Source organism: Mytilus galloprovincialis, chromosome 10 (assembly GCF_965363235.1).
Source record: "Mytilus galloprovincialis chromosome 10, xbMytGall1.hap1.1, whole genome shotgun sequence".
Taxonomy (NCBI): Eukaryota; Metazoa; Mollusca; class Bivalvia; order Mytilida; family Mytilidae; genus Mytilus; species Mytilus galloprovincialis.
In genome coordinates, this window is record NC_134847.1 from 68,684,423 (window position 1) to 68,708,427 (window position 24,005).

The window sequence follows — 24,005 nt, forward strand, 5'->3', positions numbered from 1 at the left end:
AACTATATTTGTTAATTTCTGGGTCATTTTGGTCTCTTGTGGAGAGTTGTCTCATTGGCAATCATACCACATTATTTTAAATTGAGGAATGTTCGCTCCTTTTCATCTAAATAACATTTTTTTTAAAGACCTTTATAAATAACAGAACTAGAAAACTTTATAAGCATGATAGGAATGTGTCATTGTTTTCCAAGATATACGTAAACCATTGATAATTTCGCAGGAAAGTATTCTCTCTAGAGTTGTCATTCATTTAACATTGGTGCATTATGAAAAAATAAAAAAGCATTTTATAAGAGTTTCAAATTATTTTTTTATACTACATTAGTCGTACAATTATGAAAAGCGAAGTAGGGGTTGGTGGGTAAATGTGTTACTTGCTCCATATTACAAAGAGAGCATCTGAGGTCAGTTCCGATTCATTGGAATTTGCATGATCTATACCAGCCTGTGCTTTACTTCAAGTTAGCTTGCTGGTAGCAACAAGACTGCACCAAAGGTTCTTAAATTGTAAAGTTTAATCCCTTAATTTTGGTGGGATTCGTGTTGCCTTTTCTTTAGTTGTTGTATGGCAAGCCGTTCTTGTCAAAACTATGTTTAAACCATTTTTCGAAAAATTTACACACTGCATGAGAATTACAACAAAGCACACTGAGATTTAAAAACTTCAAAAAGCACACTGAGATTTGAAAATTACACACTGAGAATTGAAAATTACACACTGAGAATTGAAAATTACACACAGAAATAAAAATTACACACTGAGATTTCATAAAGACGCACTGAGATTACAAAAATGAAAATCGCACACTGAGAATTGAAAATTACACACTGAGAATTGAAAATTACACACTGAGAATTGAAAATTACACACTGAGAATTGAAAATTACACACTGAGATTTCAAAAAGACACACTGAGAATAAATAAACTGAAAACACACACTGAGAATTTGAAATTACACACTGAGAATTTAAAATTACACACTGAGAATTTAAAATTACACACTGAGAATTTAAAGTTACACACTGAGATTTGTGCGCACTATTTATGCGCACATATCTAATTAGCATACTTAATCTGAATCTATTACAAGCTTTAAACAACAAGGGGACAGAACTCGTTATAGTCCTTCGATTTGGTTCCAAATTATTATAATAAAAAAACTTTAGAAATACAAGAACAAGAAAAATACACACTTACTCTTATTACAAAATATAACCAAATGGTGAAAAACTTTATTAAAATTATAAAAAAACATTGGAACAATCTGCAAAAGAATGCAGTGAAATTTTTACACAAGTGTCTATTATAGCATATAAACGTAACAAAAATATAAAAGATTAACTAGCGAAACCGAAACAGTTGGAAGACTTTGGAAAGTGACCCACGGTTTTAAGTAAAAAATAATCATCCCGATACACTGGTAGTAATGATCTGATTTATAGGCAACAAACTTATGAATATGAGCGATGTTAAGTCTTGAAATTTATTACGAATGTTGGTTGAAGGAATCGCATTTCATTATAATGACAAGAGTTCTTGAGATCAAGATATTTATCTGTTGAATTATTCATCTCATGAATATTCATTAGTAATTTGTATATTAATCTCAGTGTGTATTTTTGAAATCTCAGTGTGTAATTAACAATTCTCAGTGTGTGTTTTTCAATTTATTTCATCTCAGTGTATCTTTTTAAAATCTCAGTGTGTAATTTTGAATTCTCAGTGTGTGTTTTTTATTTTTTTTAAATCTCAGTGTGTAATTTCGATTTCTCAGTGTGTTATTTTAGGTTTTTAAATCTCAGTGTGTATTTTTTTCGAAAAAAGGGTTTAAACATAGTTTTGACGAGAACGGCTTGCCATATTTTTGTGTTGTGTTTTGTGGAATGTTTGATTTTCATTTTATTCTTTGTCAACTTATGTTGTCGTCCGTCAATTATGTTTTAGTACTTCAATTATGTTTTCGTCCGTCAATTATGATGTCGTCCGTCACTGACGTTTTTTTATTCGCCCATTCTAATCTTTTCCATCATTTAAGAAAGAAAAAAATGTTTTCTGTGTCATCAATTTCTTCTTTTTCTTGATTTCTACATAAAATTCAATGTAAAACTTAGCTCCCTATATCTATGTTTGCAAAGAAAAAACAAAAACAGCAAGTAACCCATTATCAAGGTAAATATTGACTTTATTGAACTCAAAATGTAAAATTTTGGAGTTTCCATTTTTGAAAAATTGCATCGATCCGCTACTTTGCATTCTATGACATCACCTTCTTCAATCTTTAATAAGGCGAATTTCTTTTAAAGAAAAAAATCCATTGAATGTTTAGAACTAATTAGGCGCCGTGTGAATTAAAAAAAAATCAATGTGATTGGCCGAGTATTTTGAAAAGTTGTTTGGATATTTTTTTCTTGATATAAAAACATATCTTATATTCAACAAATTTCTAGAGACATACGAACTTTTAAATGTTTTTAGTACACATAATATAATTGTTCTTTTCCAGGGCAATGTAATATGTTTTGTGTTGATTCTGCGATTATACAAACAATAAAACTTTATTTGAGTGGCATAAACACCTTTGTCAAACAAGTATAAATAAAATAATTATAAAATGAACAAACAGCTCTTGACCTCTGTGTTTTACAAATATATTTTAATGTCATTGTACTTGAAGTACCATTGCCCTATTGACCATCGTAACTTTTCATAAATCATATAAGTAAGTAAGTTTATTATACAGCGCCGACAATAATTTTGAAGTTAACTATGACCATCTAAGTAGATAGAGGACACACACTTTGAACAGACAAACACAGCCATTGCCTTTTTGCAAAAGTGTCTCCAAGTCCTTATTATTGTGCTGTAAGGCTGTATGTACGTGTTTCGGAATTTGTTTTCTCAATAAAATAATTTTGTACAATTATACCTTTTTAGAAAGCTATTATAAGTTATTTATGTAGACTTATTTGATCATTGGTGATGTAATGGTTTATTAGCATTTCTATAAGTATGGTCGTTGTTATGGTGTGTTCAGCTACGATACATTGTCCAAAGTAAAAGTAGTACTCTAGTTTTAAGTATTTCGTATGATGTATTCGTCATAACCATGATGGGTTACTGATTAACCAATGAACAGCAACAAAGAGTTCAAGGTCATATGCAACCTGTCAGACAGACATGTACATTTTACAATCATTCCATACACCACATAGATTTGACATATTGCTTATAATATTTGAGATATTGAGTTAACCATGAAATGTGGTCTTTTGAGGAAGGATCACATAGGGCCAAATAGTTGTCCTATTTGTCATAATATGTGAGTATTTCACATGAAAAATTATCACCTTTTCAAGAAATCGTTGAACCATGAAAATGATGTCAAGTGGAATATGACTGACGGAAACTAAATTTCTATTTTGTAGTAAAATTCAAACTTTCCAAAAATGACTTCGTTGAATGGGCAAAAAAAGTGGTACGAGATGACTCAATAATATTTTTTAATAGATTTACATCCTTCGTATAAATAAAACGTCGACTTGGCCCATTTGACAAAATTCGCGTTAAATCAGAGTATTGAGTGGGTTCCGTTTTGTGGTTTTGTGTTGTTTATACGGATTGCACTATCACATCATTTCACAACCAAATTCAATTAAAGATCGCCATGATTGTTAATATATTACGGTCTTCAACCGACAGTAAACAAACCTTTCCGACGTCGTGTCAGGGTCAGGTTATTTAGTTCTTTGTCGACTTCTTCAGGGATCACAGAAGGTAAAGACAGCTGTCGGCTGACACTTTGTCTAGTCCGTTTTGATTTTTTACACAATCGATACAAGTTTGTAAATATTTTCCCTACACTATCCACACATTCACGAACCGATATTTCATAAAAACTGGCACATCCAATCTCTTTCGATTTCTGATCACCTTGTTCTTCTGTTATAGTTCTATCATGAATACGGTCATTTTGATTTCCAACAAGAAACACGGGTGTCGTTGTTATACTTCCATCGGGCAATGAAATACTTGTTTTACGTTGTCTTTTTGCATAGGAATTTATTAGAAATTTAAGTCTTGAGCATTCCTGGAAACTTCCTTCATCTGTTACTGAATATATCAGGATAAAGGCGTCTGCCCATTTAATGTTTTCTTCAAGTTTACTATGTTCGCCCTGAAACAAACAAAAGATATATCTGCAAAGCATGTAAAGACTGAATTAAAAACACACCTAGATTTATTGAGAAAATGACTGACTCTTAACAAAATCAAAAGTCATAGAGTGTTTTGACCAGCATTGGAAATTAAAGCATCTTATTATAAGAACTCACAAGTTTTAAAGATCATGTCAACGGCTGTTTCATACTTTCAGATACTGTGTTAAATCTAGTTTAATTTTTATATAATATGCACATTTGCTACGCTGTTGATTTACAATCTAAAATAGAATTTCTAAAGTATGGAAAGCCACAGTGAACCCTATATATGGCTTTCCATACTAAAGATATAACGATATAAATATGATTTCACCAAATTGTTAGGTACATGTTGAACACTAAACATACATCTGTTTAAATCAAAGTCCTTTGATCTCTGATAGTAGTCTCAGTGGAAATCTTATTTTTTATATGAACAATTTAACAAAAAATCAAATTGATTTTAGTAAAGATGACAGAAAAAAAAAATAAAAGAGGAACAGATAGGTATATTAGTTCCAAAAACAGTACAGTTTCTAGCTACTCACAATTTTACTTTATACATTCCATATTTATTTTTTTTAAACCCCTTTGCTTTTTCAAAAAGATCATGTTCTAAATAAATTCACAGCACCCCTATTTGTCTTATTATATATATGTAAATTAATCATTTATCAGAATATAAGTACTGACGAAACATTAAAACATTGTCAAACAATTATAATTTAAAAACCTAAAAACGTATTTAAGTAACCAGGCTTCACTTTGAAAGTGTAATCATAATCAGGAATATTACAGTGAAGTGTCTGAACATTAAGTGTACTAACACAAAGGTTCCTGGTTCGATTCCCGTTCCAGGATGAAAATTTTAGGGACAAGAATGTTCGGCTCTCCCTTGACACTATTTGCGAGTATGGTCTTGAGGAAACAATGATAGTCCTCTTGCACGTTAAAGACACACTTGTAGACTTCTAAAAAGAGCATGCAGGCTAATGCCGCTACAAGGCAACACTCGCATCCGTAAAGTGGAAAGGGATTAATATAAGTTGCAAAACTTGTTTCCCAATCTACTATAAATACATATTTTTAAACTAAGTGTTTTACGGTACATTGTTGTCTTTGAGTTCAATGTCTTATGGTTTAGTGCTTTGCATGGTTACTCTAAATTCTGTTATCATATACCTGAGCTGCTGTATCCAGTACTTCAAACACAACAGTTTCTCCATCTACACCTTTAGTACACGAGTAGACCTTCTCTATAAAATGAAATCAGAAAGGTTGTTAAACAAAAAATCAATGCAATACATTTTAAGCTACGATATCAACTTGATCAAATTGTTATGTTGTTTGTGGTATTTATAGATATTTGAAATTTTGAGTAACACACCATGTATTTTATTCGCAGCGTTTGTTGTACAGTTTGTAAAAAAGCAAAATGAAGTTTAGAAAAGTACAAAAAACAAAGGATTTTCACGCTGCGTTGAAGACCCATTGGTAGTATGAGGTTGTTTTCTACTCATTGGTCGGGCTTTTGTCACTTTGACACATTCCAATTTTCCATTCTCCATTTTATTTCAACCAAACGTCATGATGGAATGCTTACCCAATAGAGGGTCGTATTCTCCAATAAATCTTCTCGTCAAAAATCTTACTGTGAAAGCTGAAAATAATATAAAAACAGTTTTCAACAGCAAAAAAGTATATCAATTGAAATATTGTTTTGAATGGCAATCGAGAACACATATTCTATTGTATTAGAAGTGTACCGAACTCTGTCAATATGATAGTGAAACAGCTACCCAACAACCCTACATTCCAATTCCTGTAAACAAATGCCTTTTGAGGGTCAACAATCAATCTTCAAAAATGAAGAAACCTAGTTTCATATTTACTTGAGCTTATATTTTTCCTTTGTTATCTTTCGCTTCTCTCTATCTATATCCTAATGAATAACGAAAAACAAATATTGTAGGGGAAAAAATCATCGGCCCACTGAGATACACAATTAAAACTTCGATTAGTTAGAAGTCCTGTTATACATAGATGTTATAAATCACGTATACGATAAAGGAAGCAGAGACTATTTCCTAAAGGTTTTTTTAAGTGTAGAACAAGAGAATCAAATTTAATTTTATAATAACAGGAACAATTTATTGTATGTCTATACAATTCTTTTTTTAGGTGAAGAAGTCTCGCACCTTCAACAAGATCAATTGTTAAATAATCATATCGGCAGGATGTCGGTCTGCTTATTATTAAATTACTAAGTTATATCATAATATAATAAACTAGCCTTATTAAGAATTAGAATTACAAGCTTGTTAGTGATATGTAAACATTAAGCCAGAAAAGTTCACCTGCGGCGATTTTACTTACATAACACACTTAACTTAAATAACTTCATTATTTTTAAATTAAACAACACGATCAAAGATTTCTAAACAGAAGCAGAGTTAAATTCAGTTCAAACAGAAAACATTTAAATATGATTGATTGCCCCTTACTAGATATAGTTGAGAATGTTATACAATATTTCTGTACTTGTAACTTAATTGGGGGTTGGCCTTCTTGTTGTTCACCTTCTCACTTGCTGTGGCTGTGTACAGACGTTTATTTTCAGAAATCTGGACTAGCGGCTTTTTTCTTCTTCAAATTTTCCATTTTTTTTAAAAGTATTAAGTTGAAAAATCAGTCTATCTGTATCATAATACGCGCTATTAGATAAAAGAAAACAATATTAATGGGTAAAATCTGTCATATTATCTTGACAATTGTCTACACTATGCACAAAAATGACCGCAACAGAATTAAAAGAAGACGGGAAAGATTTATCATGACATAGAAAATCACAAGCGAAAGACATCCCAACTTTTCAATCTGGGAGTATCAGGAAGAAGGATCCAACGTACAGTTAACCACCGGACGAGAGAAGTTTGCTTAGAGTTTCTAAAATATTGATCAGTATCAGGAGAATATTATTTTTTCATATTTAAGTATATCTTGATATCTTATTTTATTCCATATCGGGTGTGTTTTGGGAAACATTAATTTATTCCGACGCACCTTTGTTGCAAAACTGGTGTAATAGATACAATATTTGACAATGGTTAAACACACGATGTTTATAATGGTTTTATATTTATTAAAACATTAATTTGTGCATAACTTAGAGTTTATAACGGGAATATACAAGTTATCAAGTTTAACACACTTCGATTACGCAGGATTTATTAAACAGTTTACACCAATAATATTATATTTATAAACATCTAGATTAGACCGTTGGTTTCCCCGCTCAAATGGTTTTACACTAGTATTATTATTTTTTTTGGGGGTGGGGGGGATGGGGGTGGCTTTATAGCTTGCTGTTCGGTGTGAGCCAAGGCTCCAAGTTGAAGGCTTAGGCCGTACCTTGACCTTTAATGGTTTACTTTTTATAAATTTTTTCTTGGATGGAGAGTTGTCTCATTGCACTCATACCACATCTTCCTATATTTATCAACAAGAAGTTTACATTATACCGTGATGGTGACATTTATATACTTGAAATATTGTTTAGTGAATTAATGAAGTGAAAACTAAAAGGAACGGTTCCCAAATGGTCAAATAATACGTATATTTACAGGGATCTCAAGAAACGCATCCCGACACTACAGATATATTGTAAAAATGATGAAGAAGTACGGTTCCTATTGCATCTTGAATTAACATTTAAAAGAAAAAACTCATGGAACATACAAATGTGTTATTTCTCTATTACACGTACAAGACAAAATTTTACCGATAAAGTTGTGTACATAGCGAAATTTTTTAAGGAAACTATATCAGACCGAGAGTTTCGTCCACACCTATTCCATGGGCCGTCTTGAACGTTCAGTGAGATGTGAGTTCACACCACACCTATTCCATGGGCCGTCTTGAACGTTCAGTGAGATGTGAGTTCACACCTATTCCATGGGCCGTCTTGAACGTTCAGTGAGATGTGAGTTCACACCTATTCCATGGGCCGTCTTGAACGTTCAGTGAGATGTGAGTTCACACCTATTCCATGGGCCGTCTTGAACGTTCAGTGAGATGTGAGTTCACACCTATTCCATGGGCCGTCTTGAACGTTCAGTGAGATGTGAGTTCACACCACACCTATTCCATGGGCCGTCTTGAACGTTCAGTGAGATGTGAGTTCACACCACACCTATTCCATGGGCCGTCTTGAACGTTCAGTGAGATGTGAGTTCACACCGTCCATTTTATAAGCCTTACTTTCAAATGAAGAACTGCAATATTAGCACTCGGTTTGTTTTTTTTCTCTGTTTGACCATTATTTTACACATAAGAATCAATAATAAAACTTTTGTATAAAAATAAAGACGCCCGAAGACTTAGATTGGTCAGCACTCGTCGTATTTTAGTCGTAAAAGTTACTGAATATAGTACATAGTCACCTTTAACCTATAGTTTATGTACATTTTGTATTTATGTATTTACATTCATGTATTGTGTATAGTTGACTCTGTTCAAAAAATTGTTTTTCCAGTTACCTATTTGCTATGAAATGAGGGCAAATAAACTGGCCATTTTACAAAATTTTGTATTTAGTTGGCAAATGTCAATATATATAAATGCGTGATAAAAGGTGCTATTATTATTTACAAATACTTATTTAATTTATTATAGTCTGATTACAGGGCACTTATGTTTTACAATTTACATAAAAATAGGGTCAAAAATCAAACAAATATATGAATGAATAGTTTATTATGGTACAGCCTGTATGTATACAAGAGATCATGTATGATAGTACATTGTTACAATACCGTACGATGCACTGGCAAATTGAAATAAAATATATTATTATCAAAAAACATAACAAAAGATTCAAGCATGAATGGATTGCTTAGTTCAGTAAAGTTAGTAGTAAACGCAATAGTTAAAGTAAAATTCATCTGAGAATTGATTTTCGGAGTCCAAGATAGAGTTCGCTATGCATTTGTTGTTGTTAGATAACAATTCATTCAAGCAGCATTTAGAGGAATTAAGTTTATTTATCTGCATAGGATAAGTATGATCTGGGGTATATTGAGACAATAGCTGATTCATGAAAATATATATAAAAAAGTATTGCATATAATGGACAGAAATAACAACGCAACGATTTCTTTTTACATCAGTGGACACTAAATCTCAGCCATTTTATATCCGTGAAAAATTCAATATTACTGCTCTATATATATATTTCTGAGCATATTTATAATACTTATAATGGTACAAATCTCTTATTTTAGAGAATTTTAAAGGGTTCTTTGTTATAGATGAAGACATAGAAATTATAATGAGAAGATTTATACTTATTGAATTTTGATAAATAATAATAATGACATTCGCTTAAAAAATCCCTCGGTTATTAGAATAACGCATATCATAGTTTTTTTTTTTGTATTGCAACAAACCCCATTCGTACTTTATATTCATTTATTGTGTTTAAATAAAATTTCAATGTATGATATATGAGTTGCATCAGATAAAATCGAACCTTTGTAAGTGCACGTATACAAGTACATGCATAAGACTTTGATTGATTTTAGAACATGTTTTGTAGGGTCACATTTATGACAAGTAAAATTTTAAACAGTTAATACTTTTAGTGAATTTTCAATCCGAAAAAAAAGGTGTGTTTCGATATTCATTTGGATATGGTTGCTTCAAACTACCATTGTATTCAAACTCATAAGTCGAAAATTATAATGACAACGCGATGTTTAAACAAGAAAGAGAAAAACAGATAAACAACAGTATACAATACACACCACAGAAACCTTATGACTGAGCAAAACGAACTCCACCTAAAAACTGGGATTGGTCTCGGGTGCTCCGGAAGGGGAGGCAGATCTTGCTTTACATGTGGCACCCGTCGTGTAGCTTATCTTAGTACAAACCCCCGGTGATAAGTCTGATCCGGTAGGTCATATTTTGGGGAAAAGGGGATGGGATTGTAGTTATGATCATTCGGAGAACATCCGTTGTCATCTGTTGAACGGATATTCCATAATGGCCAATCAACTCGCGATGGCATCCGTAAGATTTACGAACGGATTGTTGAGGAATAGTTCAAATAAAATTTTTTCCATTTTTTTGTTTATTTCAACATTGAGGTAATTCACCGTAACGAAATTAAACAAAAACTACAGACAACATGTTATATAAATCTCGTCAATCAATTAAATGAATCATTTTAAAAAAATAAGTACAATACCTGGATTCTTTGATTATTTCGATTTAATATTAATAAGAAAATGATAATAAAAATAAACATCTTACCAGACTTTCCAACACCGTTTTGTCCTAGGATAGCTACTTTAAACGGCTTCTGTCGACTCATTGATATTTTCCGTAATAATTTTGGAGATGACATATTTTTCACATTATCTATTAGTCTTGCCCTGTAACCATTAAAATCATTTCTAATAAAAAAAGTACACCACAGAATGTCAACAAATTGCTACTATGTAAGTTGTCGGTATAAATATACAGTCCGTCTCTTTACTCTATCTGACATTTAACACAGGTATAGACGGTTTACTACTTAACATGTAATTATCAAAGTATACACAATTTAAACCTCGCTGTTTGATATCATAAATAGTTTATTATTTCAAATTATTGGATTAACTGTAATGGGTAATGGAAGTCAAACATTATCCGTTATTATAGATCTGCTACTGTCTGCCTTGCTTTTTTTTAATTAAAAACTTTAAAAATATATAAATGCATACCAATCACACCTCCATTACATTTTTATGTATTGGAAAAGTCCATGTTTTTCATTATTTCTTAAAATAAAATGTGTACAATTCACTACAAGATAAACTGCAGATTTTTGAACGTTTAAATGACCATGTGGGTTCGTGTTATTTGGTCTTTAGTCTTGTGTACTATTGTTGTTCTTTAGCCATGGCGTTGTCAGTTTATTTTTTTATCTGAGTTTTAATGTCCCTCTGGTATCTTTCGCCCCTCTTTTGAGCATCATTAGAAAGAGTTTTGGGATACATATTTAGCATCGTCCTGGACCTGCATGTAATATTTGCCATTGGACGTAAAGAAACCAACAACCAATCAATCATATCTTTCAAACTTTCGGACGGACGGACGGACGGACGAAAGAAATAACGGCACAATAATAAGTATACACCCCTTTTTGAAGTCCTAGATTACTCTGACGTCCAACGGCTGTTTCGTCAGACAAGCTTTACTCTGACGTCCAACGGCTGTTTTGCCAGACAAGCTTGGCCCCAGCTTGTCTGACGGAACAGCCGTTGGACGTCAGAGTAATAACGACTGTTTTGCCAGACAAGCTTGGCCCCAGCTTGTCTGGCAAAACAGCCGTTGGACGTGAGAGTAATCTTGGCCCCAGCTTGTCTGGCAAAACAGCCATTGGACGTCAGAGTAATATCGGACTACCCTTTCTGAAGTGGAGCAAAAACGATGAGGTGTAAAAAAGGACGGATATGAAAAAAAGTATTTTAAAAAAACATTTCGATAGAGGGTTTTGAGTTCTGATCATATTTCTATGCCATCATGATACGCTTTGGATATTTAAAGCAATGTTCTGATAAAAGATCATTTTCAATCATCAAAATCGGTCGATGAACATTCTAATACCATCTTAACAATGTTGTTTTATTAGGATACTTATCAAGTGATTTAAGATAACAGTAACAACATAAGTAAAACTGTTCATTTCATCTGATAATGACAACGTAATACACAGGTGTTTAGTTACCATGATTACGTATAATTATCTCAACAGTTTATCAAGATCAACAAAATATACCATTCTAATCTGCTGGAATTTTTACAATCGTATATATAAATGTATATATCTGCACTCTGAATAAAGTTTGGGGATCATTTTTATGAGTCCGTCATCCGCCAGTTTGATAAACTTTTAACTCGATATTTAAGGTCTTTCCCCTACGTGAGGAAAGACCTTATTGTTTTTCTAATGTTTTTTCTTTTTTTTCTTTTTTTTCTTCCAACATTTTTTTGGCATGGCCTCCCTATGTTTCTTTTGAAGGTATCAATACCAAACATGGACCATCGATAAACCTCATCATGAGGTATAACCAGATGACCCTGTTAAGGATTTCATCATCCCCTTGATAAGTTATCTCCCTTTTATTAGTTTTTTTCAACATGGCCCCCTTTCGTTGTTTTTCAAGATATCATTACCTTATTTGGACAATAGGTAGATCTCATCATAATGTATTACCATATGAGGTTGAATAGGATTGCATCGTCCCCTATGAGAGTTATATCCCCTTGAAACAATTTCTTTCCTTTGCATTTTTCTCAAAAAGTATTAGAGATAGAATTGATTTGAAAACGGCAACATGTACAGGAACAGATGGCAATGTTAATGAACATATACAATCATTTTGTTATTAACCCTGATAAGGAGTTATTACCCTTGAAATATTGTGTACAATTTTAGAAAAATTGTATTTCCAGAACCGGAAGTTGTAGAGACTTGGGATCTTCACCAATAATCTTTAATTCATGTGACCTTTAATATGCACCCAAGGTCAAAGGTCACAGAGTGCAAAATAAAATTACGCTGCAATTTCAAGCTAACATATTAGGAAAACGATAAGACTTTGCTGCATACATACAGCATATAAAATGTTCCTCTCGACTAGCTCTACATTTTATATTCTAAGCCCAAAAATGTCCGACCGTCTGTTCAAAAGTTACAACGGGATGATTCTTAAAAGTATAGTATTTTGTGTATATCTTTTAAAAGGTAACAGATATCAACCTACTATAAACTGCAAACATGATCAGAAATTCAAGACCTTCAATTTGAGGTCAATGTCAGGTCATGATGAAATTTCACCTTGACCTTCACATTATACTATGACCTTGAACTTGTGATATTTGAAAGGTCAAGTGGTCCTGAGTTGAATGGTGATAGTCCCATGTCTCAACGACTTCCGGTTCTCAAGTTTGGTATTGCATCATATATTTGATGATTAATTGTGACCTTGGTGAACTTTGAAATTGTCCCAATTCTTTTTCTATAATGTTGTCCTTTAACTGTAGATCATTTACCATTTAACAGATTTGAGATATCTATTGTCGTTTTAGAGATAATGCAGTTTGAAATTTTGCGAGCCGCGGCATGTATTTCTGAATCAGCAACAGCTTACCACTTAAAATGTTTAAGAAATTGAAGAGGTTAACATAGTTATTTGTTTGACCAAATACCAAAAAGATTCCATTGAAAAAAACACCAAAAAATCATTTTGAAATTTTCATGTTTTGCATTGACTTTGTAAGTTTCATAACTTCTATTTATATTGTTGATATTGCATCATTTTTGGCACTTTGTGAAATAGGGTCATCTGATATATCAAATTGAAGGTCTCAATAAACTCTACTTAAAAATGAAAATTTTAAACCTCTTTTTCATCCCAAGTGGGAGGGTGGGGTCATTTAGTGCAAAAATTCAAATTTCTCAGATGGTAAGGTTGTCGCATATCACATGAAAGAACATCAAGCGTACATTTCAAATTTCAAATTGACGTCCCCCAAAAATTGGTTGAATGGGGTCATTGAGTGCAAAAAAAAATTTTCTTTTACGATAGGGTTGTTGTATATCAAATGAAAGGTCATGATGTGTACATTTGAAATATCAAATTCCCAACCTCCAAAAATTGGTTGGATGGGGTTATTAAGTGCAAAAATCAAACTTTCTAGAACATGGCGTTGTCGCATATCAAATGAAAGCTCATCTACTCTATGTTATTTATATCATAATTCCGATCTCAAAAATGTAGGCGGTTGAAGTCATTAAGTGTTAAAAGCGGAAAGTTTCAGAAGGTATGCTTGTCGTATATCAAACGAAAGGTCGTACCTACGTGAGGAAAGACCTTATTGTTTTTCTAATGTTTTTTTTTCTTTTTCTTTTTCTTTTTTTTCTTTTTTTTCTTCCAACATTTTTTTGACATGCCTGCTTAAGGTCTTTCCCCTACGTGAGGAAAGACCTTATTGTTTTTCTAATGTTTTTTCTTTTTTTTCTTTTTTTTCTTCCAACATTTTTTTGGCATGGCCTCCCTATGTTTCTTTTGAAGGTATCAATACCAAACATGGACCATCGATAAACCTCATCATGAGGTATAACCAGATGACCCTGTTAAGGATTTCATCATCCCCTTGATAAGTTATCTCCCTTTTATTAGTTTTTTTCAACATGGCCCCCTTTCGTTGTTTTTCAAGATATCATTACCTTATTTGGACAATAGGTAGATCTCATCATAATGTATTACCATATGAGGTTGAATAGGATTGCATCGTCCCCTATGAGAGTTATATCTCCTTGAAACAATTTCTTTCCTTTGCATTTTTCTCAAAAAGTATTAGAGATAGAATTGATTTGAAAACGGCAACATGTACAGGAACAGATGGCAATGTTAATGAACATATACAATCATTTTGTTATTAACCCTGATAAGGAGTTATTACCCTTGAAATATTGTGTACAATTTTAGAAAAATTGTATTTCCAGAACCGGAAGTTGTAGAGACTTGGGATCTTCACCAATAATCTTTAATTCATGTGACCTTTAATATGCACCCAAGGTCAAAGGTCACAGAGTGCAAAATAAAATTACGCTGCAATTTCAAGCTAACATATTAGGAAAACGATAAGACTTTGCTGCATACATACAGCGTATAAAATGTTCCTCTCGACTAGCTCTACATTTTATATTCTAAGCCCAAAAATGTCCGACCGTCTGTTCAAAAGTTACAACGGGATGATTCTTAAAAGTATAGTATTTTGTGTATATCTTTTAAAAGGTAACAGATATCAACCTACTATAAACTGCAAACATGATCAGTAATTCAAGACCTTCAATTTGAGGTCAATGTCAGGTCATGATGAAATTTCACCTTGACCTTCACATTATACTATGACCTTGAACTTGTGATATTTGAAAGGTCAAGTGGTCCTGAGTTGAATGGTGATAGTCCCATGTCTCAACGACTTCCGGTTCTCAAGTTTGGTATTGCATCATATATTTGATGATTAATTGTGACCTTGGTGAACTTTGAAATTGTCCCAATTCTTTTTCTATAATGTTGTCCTTTAACTGTAGATCATTTACCATTTAACAGATTTGAGATATCTATTGTCGTTTTAGAGATAATGCAGTTTGAAATTTTGCGAGCCGCGGCATGTATTTCTGAATCAGCAACAGCTTACCACTTAAAATGTTTAAGAAATTGAAGAGGTTAACATAGTTATTTGTTTGACCAAATACCAAAAAGATTCCATTGAAAAAAACACCAAAAAATCATTTTGAAATTTTCATGTTTTGCATTGACTTTGTAAGTTTCATAACTTCTATTTATATTGTTGATATTGCATCATTTTTGGCACTTTGTGAAATAGGGTCATCTGATATATCAAATTGAAGGTCTCAATAAACTCTACTTAAAAATGAAAATTTTAAACCTCTTTTTCATCCCAAGTGGGAGGGTGGGGTCATTTAGTGCAAAAATTCAAATTTCTCAGATGGTAAGGTTGTCGCATATCACATGAAAGAACATCAAGCGTACATTTCAAATTTCAAATTGACGTCCCCCAAAAATTGGTTGAATGGGGTCATTGAGTGCAAAAAAAAATTTTCTTTTACGATAGGGTTGTTGTATATCAAATGAAAGGTCATGATGTGTACATTTGAAATATCAAATTCCCAACCTCCAAAAATTGGTTGGATGGGGTTATTAAGTGCAAAAATCAAACTTTCTAGAACATGGCGTTGTCGCATATCAAATGAAAGCTCATCTACTCTATGTTATTTATATCATAATTCCGATCTCAAAAATGTAGGCGGTTGAAGTCATTAAGTGTTAAAAGCGGAAAGTTTCAGAAGGTATGCTTGTCGTATATCAAACGAAAGGTCGTACCTACGTGAGGAAAGACCTTATTGTTTTTCTAATGTTTTTAAGGTCTTTCCCCTACATGGGAAAGACCTTATTGTTTTTCTAATGTTTTTAAGGTCTTTCCTCTACAAAGGAAAGACCTTATTGTTTTTCTAATGTTTTTTTTTCTTTTTCTTTTTTTAAGGTCTTTCCTCTCCGCGAGGAAAGACCTTATTGTTTTTCTCCTGTTTTTTTTTTTTTTTTTTTTTTTAAGGTCTTTCCCCTACGTGGGGAAAGACCTTACTGTTTTTCTAATGTTTTTTTTTCCAACATTTTTTCTAAATGCCCTCCCCCCGTTTCTATGGATGTCATCAAGACCAAATATGGACCATCGATAGATCTCATCATGAGGTATTACCAGATGAGGCTGTGTAGGATTTCATCATCCCCTTTAGAAGTTATCTCCCTTTTATTGATTTTTTTCAACATGGCCCCCCCTCGTTGTTTTTAAAGATATCATGACCTTATTTGAACAAAAGTTAGATCTCATCATGATGTGTTACCATATGAGGCTGCTAAGGATTTCATCATTCCCTATGAGAGTTATGTCCCCTTAAAGCAATTTCTTTCTTTTGCATTTTTCTCAAAAACTATTCAAGATAGAATCGATTTGAAAACGGCAACATGTACAAGACCAGATGGCAATGTTACTAAACATATACAATCATTTTGTTGTTAACCCTTATAAGGAGTTATTTCCCTTGAAAAAATATCTCGAGAACCGGAAGTCGTGAAGACTTGGGACCTACACCAATAATCTTAAGTTCATTTGACCTTCAATTTGAACCCAAGGTCAAAGGTCACCGAGTGCAAAAAAAATTTCCGCTGCAATTTCAAGCTTTCATATTTAGAAAACTGTAAGAGTTTGCTGCATACTTACAGCGTATAAAATGTTCCTCTCGACGAGCTCTACATTTTATACACTGAGCTCAAAAGAGTCCGACTGTCTGTTCAAAAGTTACGACAGGATGATTCTTAAAAGTATAGTATTGTGTGTATATCTTTTTAAAGGTAACAGATATCAACCTACTGTAAACTGCAAAGATGATCAGTAATTCAAGACCTTCAATTTGAGGTCAATGTCAGGTCATGATGAAATTTCACCTTGACCTTCACATTATACTATGACCTTGACCTTGTGATATTTGAAAGGTCAACTGGTCCAGAGTTGAATGGTGATAGTCCCATGTCTCTACGATTTCCGGTTCTTGAGTTTGGTATTGCATCATATATTTGATGATTAATTGTGACCTTGGTGAACTTTGAATTTGTTCTAATTCTTTTTCTATAATGTTGATCTTTAACTGTAGATCATTTATCATTTAACAGATTTGAGATATCTATTATCGTTAAAGAGATAATGCAGTTTGAAGTTTTGCGAGCGGAGGCATGTATTTCTGAATCAACAAGAGCTTACCACTTAAAATGTTTTATAAATTGAACAGGTTTACATAGTTATATGATTGACCAAATACTAAAAACATTCCATGGAAAAAAACACCAAAAAATCAATTTGAAATTTTCAAGTTTTGCATAGCTTTGTAAGTTTCATAACTTCTATTTATATATTTGATTTTGCATCATTATTTGCACTTTGTCAAATGGGGTCATCTGATATATCAAATTGAAGGTCTTAATAAACTCTACTTAAAAATGAAAGTTTTAAACCCCTCTTTCATCCCAGGGGGACGGGTGGGGTCATTAAGTGCAAACATTCAAATTTCTCAGATGGTAAGGTTGTCGCATATCAAATGAAAGAACATAAAGTGTACTATTCAAATTTTAAATTGACGTCCCTTAAAAATGGGTTGGATGGGGTCATTGAGTGCAAAACATAAATTTTCGTTTGAGGTAGGGTTGTTGTATATCAAATGAAAGGTCATGATGTGTATATTTGAAATATCAAATTCCCCACCTCCAAAAATTACTTGGAAAGGGTTATTAAGTGCAAAAATCAAACTTTCTAGAACATGGCCTTGTCGCATATCAAATGAAAGCTCATCTACTCAGTGTTATTTATATCATTATTCCGATCTCAAAAATGTAGGCGGATGAGGTCAATAAGTGTTAAAAGCGTAAAGTTTCAGGAGGTATGCTTGTCGTATATCAAACGAAAGGTCGTACAAGCTACATTACGAAAACATCACTTTTACAGGAAAGACCTTTCAATTGTTTTACAAACAATTGAGATACTAGTTTTTTTTTTTTTCATCCAGCATTTGTTTGACATGGCCTCCCCTCGTTTCTATTGGAGTTATCAAGACCAAATATGGACCATCGGTAGACCTCATCATGAAGTATTACCAGATGAGGCTGTGTAGGATTTCATCATCCCCTTTAGAAGTTATCTCCCTTTTATTGGTTTTTTTCGACATGGCCCCCCCTCGTTGTTTTTTAAGATATCATGACCTTATTTGGACAATAGTTAGATCTCATCATGATGTGTTACCGTATGAGGCTGCTAAGGATTTCATCATTTTCTATGAGAGTTATGTCCCCTTGAAGCAATTTCTTTCTTTTACATTTTTCTCAAAAAGTATTCAAGATAGAATCCATTTGAAAACGGCAACATGTACAAGACCAGATAGCAATGTTAATTGACATATACAATCATTTTGTTGTTAACCCTTATAAGGAGTTATTTCCCTTGAAAAAATATACACAATTTTTGAAAAATTGTATCTCGAGAACCGGAAGTCGTAAAGACTTGGGACCTACACCAATAATCTTAAATTCATGTGACCTTTAATTTGCAACCAAGGTCAAAGGTCACCGAGTGCAAAAAAAATTTACGCTGCAATTTCAAGCTTTCATATTAAGAAAACGATAAGAGTTTGCTACATACTTACAGCGTATAAAATGTTCCTCTCGACGAGCTCTACATTTTATACTCTGAGCTCAAAAGAGTCCGACTGTCTGTTCAAAAGTTACGACGGGATGATTCTTAAAAGTATAGTATTGTGTGTATATCTTTTTAAAGGTAACAGATATCAACCTACTATAAACTGCAAAGATGATCAGTAGTTCAAGACCTTCAATTTGAGGTCAATGTCAGGTCATGATGAAATTTCACCTTGACCTTCACATTATACTATGACTTTGACCTTGTGATATTTGAAAGGTCAAGTGGTTTTGAGTTGAATGGTGATAGTCCCATGTCTCTACGACTTCCGGTTCTCAAGTTTTGTATTGCATCATATATTTGATGATTAATTGTGACCTTGGTGAACTTTGAAATTGTCCAAATTCTTTTTCTATAATGTTGTCCTTCAACTGTAGATCATTTATCATTTAACAGATTTGAGATATCTATTGTCGTTTTAGAGATAATGCAGTTTGAAGTTTTGCGAGCGGAGGCATGTATTTCTGAATCATCAAGAGCTTACCACTTAAAATGTTTTAGAAATTGAAGAGGTTAACATAGTTATATGTTTGACTAAATACCAAAAACATTCCATTGAAAAAAACACCAAAAAAAATCAATTTGAAATTTTCAAGTTTTGCATTGACTTTGTAAGTTTCATAACTTCTATTTATATAGTTGATATTGCATCATTATTTGCACTTTGTCAAATGGGATCATCTGATATATCAAATTGAAGGTCTTAACAATCTCTACTTAAAAATGAAAATTTCAAACCCCCTTTTCATCCCAGGGGGACGGGTGGGGTCATTTTGTGCAAACATTCAAATTTCTCAGATGGTAAGGTTGTCGCATATCAAATGAAAGAACATAAAGCGTACATTTCAAATTTCAAATTGACGTCTCCCAAAACTAGGTTGGATGGGGTCGTTGAGTGCAAAAAATAAATGTTCTTTTAAGGTAGGGTTGTTGTATATCAAATGAAAGGTCATGATGTGTACATTTGAAATATCAAATTCCCGACCTCCAAAAATTACTTGGATAGGGTTATTAAGTGCAAAAATTAAACTTTCTAGAACATGGTGTTGTCGCATATCAAATGAAAGCTCATCTACTCTGTTCCATATATCATAATTCCGATCTCAAAAATGTAGGCGGATGAGGTCATTAAGTGTAAAAAGCGAAAAGTTTCAGAAGGTATGCTTTTCGTATATCAAACGAAAGGTCGTACAAAGTACAATACAAAAACATCACTTTTACAGGAAAGACCTTTCAATTGTTTTACAAACAATTGAGATACTAGTTTTTTCTTTTTTTTCTTCCAACACTTTTTTGACATGCCCGCCTCTTGTTTCTGTTGAAGTTATTAAGACCAAATATTGACCATCGCTAGACCTCACCAAGATGTATTACCAAATGACCTTGTTAAGGATTTCATCATCCCCTTCAGGAGTTATCTCCCTTTTATTGATTTTTTTCAACATGGCCCTCCCTCGTTGGTTTTAAAGATATCATGACCTTAATTGGACATAATGCTAATCTCATCATGATGTATTACCATATGAGGCTGAATAGTATTTCATCGTCCCCTATGAGAGTTATATCCCCTTAAAACAATTTCTTTCCTGTGCATTTTTCTCAAAAAGTATACGAGATAGAATCGATTTGAAAACGGCAACATGTACAGGAACAGATGGCAATGTTAATGAACATGTACAATCATTTTGTTATTAACCCGTATAAGGAGTTATTCCCCTTGACAAATTGTAAATCATTTTTGAAAAATTGTATTTCGAGAACCAGAAGTCGTAGAGACTTGGGACCTTCACCAATAATCTTAAATTCATGTGACCTTTCATATGAAGTCAAGGTCAAAGGTCACTGAGTGCAAAAACAAATAACGCTGCAATTTCAAGCTTACATATTAGGAAAACGATAAGACTTTGCTGCATACATACAGCGTATAAAATGTTCCTCTTGACGAGCTCTACATTTTATATGATCAGTTCAAAAATGTCCGACTGTCTGTTCAAAAGTTACAAAGGGATGATTCTTAAAAGTATAGTATTGTGTGTATATCTTTTTAAAGGTAACAGATATCAACCTAATATAAACTGCAAAGATGATCAGTAGTTCAAGACCTTCAATTTGAGGTCAATGTCAGGTCATAATGAAATTTCACCTTGACCTTCAAATTATACTATGACCTTGACCTTGTGATATTTGAAAGGTCAAGTGGTCCTGAGTTGAATGGTGGTAGTCCCATGTCTCCACGACTTCCGGTTCTCAAGTTTTGTATTGCATCATATACTTGATGATTAATTGTGACCTTGGTGAACTTTGAAATCCTCCCAATTCTTCTTCTATAATGTTGTGCTTTAATTGTAGATCATTTATCATTCAACAGATTTGAGATATCTATTGTCGTTTTAGAGATAATTTAGTTTGAAATTTTGCGAACAGCGGCAAATATTTCTGAATCAACAACAGTTTACCACTTAAAATGTTTAAGAAAGTGAAGAGGTTGACATAGTTATATTTTAACCAAATACCAAAAACATTCCATTGAAAAAAACACCCAAAAAATCAAATTGAAATTTTCAAGTTTTGCATTGACTTTGTGAGTTTCATAAGTTCTATTTATATAGTTGATATTGCATCATTTTTGGCTCTTTGTCAAATGGGGTCATCTAATATATCAAATTGAAGGTCTTACTAAACTCTGCTTAAAAATGAAAATTGTAAACCCCTTTTTCATCCAAGGGGGAAGGGTGGGGTCATTTAGTGCAAATATTCAAATTTATCAGATGGTAAGGTCGTCGCATATCAAATGAAAGAACATAAAGAGTACATTTCAAATTTCAAATTGACGTCCCGAAAAAAATGGTTGGTAGGGGTCATTGAGTGCAAAACACAAATTTTCTTTTACGATAGGGTTGTTGTATATCAAATGAAAGGTCATGATGTGAACATTTGATATATCGAATTCCCGACTTCCAAAAATTAGTTGGATAGGGTTATTAAGTGCAAAAATCAAACTTTCTAGAACATAGAGTTGTTGCATATCAAATGAAAGCTCATCTACTCTATGTTATTTACATCATAATTCCGATCTCAAAAATGTAGGCGGATGAGGTCATTAAGTGTTAAAAGTGGAAAGTTTCAGAAGGTATGCTTGTCGTATATCAAACGAAAGGTCGTACAAGGTACATTACGAAAACATCACTTTTACAGGAAAGACCTTTCAATTGTTTTACAAACAATTGAGATACTAGTTAAGGTCTTTCCTCTCCGCGAGGAAAGACCTTATTGTTTTTCTCCTGTTTTTTTTTTTTTTTTTTTTTTTTTTTTTTTTTTTTCATCCAGCATTTGTTTAACATGGCCTCCCCTTGTTTCTATTGGAGTAATCAAGACCAAATATGGACCATCGGTAGACCTCATCATGAAGTATTACCAGATGAGGCTGTGTAGGATTTCATCATCCCCTTTAGAAGTTATCGCCCTTTTATTGGTTTTTTTCGACATGGCCCCCCCTCGTTGTTTTTGAAGATATCATGACCTTATTTGGACAATAGTTAGATCTTATCATGATGTGTTACCATATGAGGCTGCTAAGGATTTCATCATTCCCTATGAGAGTTATGTCCCCTTGAAGCAATTTCTTTCTTTTACATTTTTCTCAAAAAGTATTCAAGATAGAATCGATTTGAAAACGGCAACATGTACAGGACCAGATGGCAATGTTAATTAACATATACAATTATTTTGTTGTTAACCCTTATAAGGAGTTATTTCCCTTGAAAAAATATAAACAATTTTTGAAAAATTGTATCTCGAGAACCGGAAGTCGTAAAGACTTGGGACGTACACCAATAATCTTAAGTTCATGTGACCTTTAATTTGCACCCAAGGTCAAAGGTCACCGAGTGCAAAAAAAAATTACACTGCAATTTCAATCTTTCATATTAAGAAAACGATAAGAGTTTGCTGCATACTTACAGCGTATAAAATGTTCCTCTCGACGAGCTCTACATTTTATACACTGTCCTCAAAAGAATCCGACTGTCTGTTCAAAAGTTACGACGGGATGATTCTTAAAAGTATAGTATTGTGCGTTTATCTTTTTAAAGGTAACAGATATCAACCTACTATAAACTGCAAAGATGATCAGTAGTTCAAGACCTTCAATTTGAGGTCAATGTCAGGTCATGATGAAATTTCACCTTGACCTTCACATTTTATTATGACCTTGACCTTGTAATATTTGAAAGGTCAAGTGGTCCTGAGTTGAATGGTGATAGTCCCATGTCTCTACGACTTCCGGTTCTCAAGTTTTGTGTTGCATCATATATTTGATGATTAATTCTGACCTTGGTGAACTTTGAAATTGTCCCAATTCTTTTTCTATAATGTTGTCATTCAACTGTAGATCATTTATCATTTAACAGATTTGAGATATCTATTGTCGTTTTAGAGATAATGCAGTTTGAAGTTTTTCGAGCGGAGGCATGTATTTCTGAATCATCAAGAGCTTACCACTTAAAATGTTTTAGAAATTGAAGAGGTTGACATAGTTATATGTTTGACCAAATACCAAAAACATTCCATGGAAAAAAACACCAAAAAATCAATTTGAAATTTTCAAGTTTTGCATATAAAATTGATATTGCATCATTATTTGCACTTTGTCAAATGGGGTCATCTGATATATCAAATTGAAGGTCTTAATAAACTCTACTTAAAAATGAAAATTTTAAACCCCCTTTTCATCCCAGGGGGACGGGTGGGGTCATTTAGTGCAAACATTCAAATATCTCAGATGGTAAGGTTGTCGCATATCAAATGAAAGAACATAAAGCGTACATTTCAAATTTCAAATTGACGTCTCCAAAAAATGGGTTGGATGGGGTCATTGAGTGCAAAAAATAAATGTTCTTTTAAAGTAGGGTTGTTGTATATC

General features: G+C 32.9%; 1 protein-coding gene across 1 annotated transcript in view; it reads right to left on the reverse strand.

The window, feature by feature from the left end:
• Positions 1-3,491: 3,491 nt before the first annotated feature.
• Positions 3,492-24,005, reverse strand: part of LOC143048232 (ras-related and estrogen-regulated growth inhibitor-like) — a 35,607-nt gene continuing 15,093 nt past the window's right edge. Inside the window, exons 2-5 of the mRNA XM_076221785.1 lie at positions 10,517-10,638; positions 5,805-5,861; positions 5,384-5,457; positions 3,492-4,179 (exon numbers count right to left, since the gene is read on the reverse strand). Coding sequence (XP_076077900.1) covers positions 3,694-4,179; positions 5,384-5,457; positions 5,805-5,861; positions 10,517-10,638 — 739 coding nt within the window. The 3' untranslated portion in view covers positions 3,492-3,693. The remainder of the gene's footprint in view (positions 4,180-5,383; positions 5,458-5,804; positions 5,862-10,516; positions 10,639-24,005) is intronic.